Source organism: Arachis duranensis, chromosome 4, assembly GCF_000817695.3.
Source record: "Arachis duranensis cultivar V14167 chromosome 4, aradu.V14167.gnm2.J7QH, whole genome shotgun sequence".
In the NCBI taxonomy this organism is placed as follows: domain Eukaryota; kingdom Viridiplantae; phylum Streptophyta; class Magnoliopsida; order Fabales; family Fabaceae; genus Arachis; species Arachis duranensis.
In genome coordinates, this window is record NC_029775.3 from 68,411,909 (window position 1) to 68,416,956 (window position 5,048).

Genomic DNA, 5,048 nt, shown 5'->3' on the forward strand with positions numbered 1-5,048 from the left:
ATGGTTGCAAAAGGAATCTACTTCCCAAATATAGACCCCAAGAACCCATTGGGAGAGGTCGATCAATTAATTTATGATATATCACGGATCCTGAAGAAGAAGATCATTGCTGTTTGGGCTAGAAGAAAAAAAGCTAAGATGATTATGAAGAATCGCTGCATTGATTCTGGAAAAGTAGAGAGTAAGAATAATAACGTGAACATGGTGGCGAGTGGATTCTACATCCCAAAATCAAACCCAGAGAAGCCATTAGGAGAGGATGCGCACTTTATATGTGAGGAAGAATCAACTATGGGCCTCGCCGACGGCGTTGGCGGTTGGGCCAAACACGGTATAGACGCCGGCGAGTACGCCCGGGAGCTCATGTTAAACGTGCAAAATTCCGTGAAACAAGAACCGGAAGGCTATGTTAACCTAAAAAGAGTTCTGGACGAGGCTTACTTGCAAACCAAGGCAAACGGTTCCTCAACCGCGTCGATCGTCACCGTAGATAATGATCAAGTTTTTCATGGAATCAATGTGGGTGATAGTGGGTTTATGATATTCAGAAACAATAAACTATTGTATCGGTCGATGATTCAACAACATCGTTTCAATAGGCCCTATCAATTGGGGAATGATAAGAGGAGTGATACTCCAAAATCGGCTCAAGAATATAGGCTTAAGGTTCAGGATGGGGACATAGTGATTCTTGGGAGTGATGGGCTTTGGGATAATGTGTTTGTTAGTGAGATTGAAAAGACTTTGATGCTTAGGAACGTAGATGGGAAAGGGGATGTGCATGATTTGGCAAGTTTCATTGGCCAACTTGCTTTCTCATTTTCCATGGATGGGAAGACTTTTTGTCCGTTCGCAGAAGCAGCAAAGCATGCAGGACAAGAACGCGTTGGTGGAAAGGTTGATGATATTACAGTCCTTGTAGGTCGAATTGTTGTTCAGTGAGGTCAAATTTTTGTATCAATTAACTTCTTTAGTCTATTAATTGTAAATAATTTTCATTTTTTTTTTGCTTTCTTCTTTCTTTTTTTTTTTCGTTTTTTTTTATAAAAGAACAAATAAATTTCTAATCTTTTTAATAGGAAGACAAATACGTTATTGATGAACTAAAAATAAAAAGGCATCTCAAACCTCTTAAAACATCAATTTACTATCAATTGATGTGGAGCTGGAATGTTCACAGGCGTACACATGGAAGGAAGTTAAAAAATTAAAGGACATGTAGGTCCGTATCTACTTCCTCCACCTCCTCTAACTCGTTTAAGGCTCTAACACACCACCATTTTCAGTTCTTCATATTTTCCAGAACATTCTTCTTGTTCTTTTTCAAACCTTCGTTGACAATTAAACAATTAATACATGTCAGATTAAGAACTAAAACTATTTCAAGCATCAGATTTTGAAAAAAAAAATCAAAATCAAAATATTACTATATCTAATGGACTCAATTTCGCCCACTTGCTCATCTTCTCTTCTGCGCTGCAAGTTCCGGACCTTCACTTCTCGCTCTCCTCGTGCTTTTTTTCTGTTCAGTCAATTGTATGCTTTGCGATCAGTCTCTCGGTCAAAGCCAAGTCTCCGATTCAGAAACACACAATAATAAAAAGGAATCCAACAACTTAGATTAAAAGAAAAATGGCCTCTAAATTAAATCTGCAAAGAAAGCCAATCTCTTAGATCACCACTCTATCAAGCACATCGTTGGCGAGTCCAATTTCGAGGTACCCACTCTTCAACCCTAATCCCTTGTCAGTCTTCTCTAATTTCGACAATTTTTCCCTCTTAAAATTGAAAATTTTTTAGTTCTATAAGAAGAAGCTCCCTAAGAACAAGGATTTCCTCATTGCCTGCATCTGATTATATACTTTTTTATGTGAACAACAAAAATTACGCATGTATTTATTTGTTGAAACTACTATCAGAGAAAATTTGGCTTTGTTTTGGTTTTGGTTTTGATCTGCACAGCAAATTGACGCTGAAATATCCAAACTTTGTCATTTGCTTTTTTTTTTTTTTCATCTTGGTGTGGTTGAGGTAATGGTGGGATGCAGAAATTATTTCAATCCGAAAGTTTCTTCGGTTTTCCCTTTTGGATGATTTTGATGCTTTATTACATGAGAAAGGGAAATTTCTTTTTGTTAGCGTTTGTATTATATATATATTTAATTCAATTCATTCAACGTCAGTGCAGTTGTTTGATCTTTAATTTAACTGCTGTGCATGTATGTAGTCTTCAATGGATTGTAGCAGCTAAGCATATACCCAAGAATAAGAAGGTGGTTCTGGAAAATATGAAGAACTGGAAATGTTGTTATGCAAGAGGAGTTGAATGGATAGGGACCTACTATAAAATTTAAAGCATTAAATGAAATTGATAAAAGATTTAATGATTTAAATTTATTCTATAAATAACTTTAATAAAATAAGTGGAATATACAACAAAACCCAAATACACCACAATATTAAGAAAATCAAGCAATATGACCACAAATATATGAAAAAATAAAATAAGGGTAAAAAACTCAAATAAGCCAAGTTGAGAAATATATTACCTAAATTAGCCAAAATGATATTTTTTTCAGCATTCAATCAAAGATCACTTTAATGTAATTCGAATCAATATAATTCGAACTATAATTGTAAGTAATTCGAATCAACTAGCTTCGAATTAAGAGCATAAAAATTTGCATGTAATTCGAATCAAGTTCTCTCGAATTACAATAGCATAATTCGAATCAAATCAATTCGAATTAATAGGGGAAAACAAGTTAAACATAATTCGATATATGTCGATTCGAATTAGTAAGAAAAATAAATCAAACCTTAAAGTCTTTTTCTTATAGTTGCTAACATGGATAGCCCAACGCTGTGTCCCTGTCCCATGTACTGATATACCTTCCATTAGTTTGAATAATAAAACTTATTTTGGGACAGGGACACAGCGTTGGGCTATCCATGTTGTTCAAAAAGACTTTAAGGTTTGATTTATTTTTCTTACTAATTCGAATCGACATATATCGAATTATGTTTAACTCGTTTTCCCCTACTAATTCGAATCGATTTGATTCGAATTATGCTATTGTAATTCGAGAGAATTTAATTCGAATTACATACAAATTTCTATGCTCTTAATTCGAAGCTAGTTGAATCGAATTACTTGCAATAGTAATTCGAATTATATTGATTATTCGAATTACATTAAAGTGATCTTTGGTTGAATGCTAAAAAAATTTTTATTTTGACTGATTTGGGTAATATGTTTCTCAGCCGGACTTATTTGGGTTTTTTACCCATAAAATAATTATATAAATTTTTATTCTCAACTGATAAACTTTAATATTTATATCAATAAATTAATCACCATAAATAATAATAAAACTTATTGTTTAGTATATTTACTTATCAACTATATATTTTAATAGTAAAAGATTAACATTATATACTTATATATTAAAGGTTTGTTTGGGTGAGTTTTTAAAAAAAGATTTTTTTCGAGTTATCTTTTTTTAAAAGATCTTATGAAAAAGTAAAAGTAATTTTATGTTTGGATATCTCATATAAAAAGATATTTTTATTTATCAATTACGTTTGGATATAATAATATAAAAGTATTTTTTTGTTTATTTATTACATAAAAAATATCTTTTTAAGAAAAAAAATCTTTTAAAAAAAGATATAAATTACAACTTCTCAAAAAAGATGTTTTTCTAATTTTTCTAATACTTTTACTTTTACAACTCAAAATTTGCCAAACACACTAAAAAATAAAAAAAAGATATTTTTCATTAAAAAAAATCCTTTTTATCAAAATAATAGCACCCAAATAAGTACTAAATAATATAATGTAAACAATAGTCTATATAATGTCTGTGAAAAAAATATAAATATTAAGTGCAATATAAAAATTAGAATCGGTTATTTAGTTAAAAATTAGTTAAATAATATTTATGAAACAAATAATTTATCCAAAAAATATTAAGTGAATACTATGAAAATTGAATTTAGTAATTTAATTAAAAAAGTAATTAAATCATATTGACAACAAAAATAATTTATGTACAATACAGTGATGTTTCTTAGTATATCAAATCATATATCCTAATAAATAAAAAACTAATTATTTATAGTTATGTTATAAATTATATAAAAAATGATACAAACTCATATTTTTAAATGGTGAACCCTTAAATTTTTAACGTTAAGCTAACTATTGTAAACGCTCACCATGAATTCGAAATAACTAAAAATTAAAGTTTTAACTTGTAAGAAATATATTTTAGTCAAAGATCGTATGAGATGAAAAAATCACAAATATTTGAAATAATAAAATAATTATACAAATTATTATTTTTAACTGATGAGCTTTAAAGTTTATATTGTTAAGCTAACCACTATAAACAGTAATAACACCTACTTTTTAGTAGATATAATTATTAATTATATATTTTAATAGTTAAAATTAATATTATATAGTTATATATTTAATTAATATACCGTAAACTCTAATCTATATAATGTTTGTAAAACAAAATATAAATATTAAGTCCACCATGAAAATTAGGAACCATACAATTTATATGCAATTAATCATATAATCACGTAATTCAATTATATTTTAAAAGTCATTAGTTTAAATGTTACGAAACATTACATATTACATAAAAAAATCGAAACCATACCTTGATTGATTCCCAATATGCTCAAATCTACCAAATAACCTCCGACCAAGTTTCCAAACACCAACAAGCCACCTAACTTAATCTAAAAGTCCCAAATCAACTCCAATAATTACCACATTCAAGCTATACACAATTAGTTCATCATAATTAATAATTAGGATTCACTAAAACTACAAATTCGTAAGAGTTAAGGCATTCTTACCTTATTCATAGCCAAATGGGGATGAAACTTGATAATTACTTACTACTCTAAACCACTAAAATCACAAAATTCATTCAAAAACCAAACGTAAAATTGTGGATTTATTAGGGATGAAAAATAGTGTATAAATTTCGAAATCTTACCAACTTTGTTTAGCTAGAATTAAAGAG

The 5,048-nt window shown here is 29.4% G+C and overlaps 1 protein-coding gene across 1 annotated transcript; it reads left to right on the plus strand.

The window, feature by feature from the left end:
- Window positions 1-942, plus strand: LOC107484726 (probable protein phosphatase 2C 55). Its single transcript, XM_016105268.1, has one exon. The coding sequence runs from the start codon at window positions 1-3 to the stop codon at window positions 940-942; it is 942 nt and encodes a 313-aa protein (XP_015960754.1).
- The last annotated feature ends 4,106 nt before the right edge of the window (window positions 943-5,048 follow it).

What these genes read in the sequence shown, in the direction of transcription:
- LOC107484726 (XM_016105268.1), top strand. Translation starts at nt 1, where the DNA reads ATGGTTGCAAAAGGAATCTACTTCCCAAATATAGACCCCAAGAACCCA.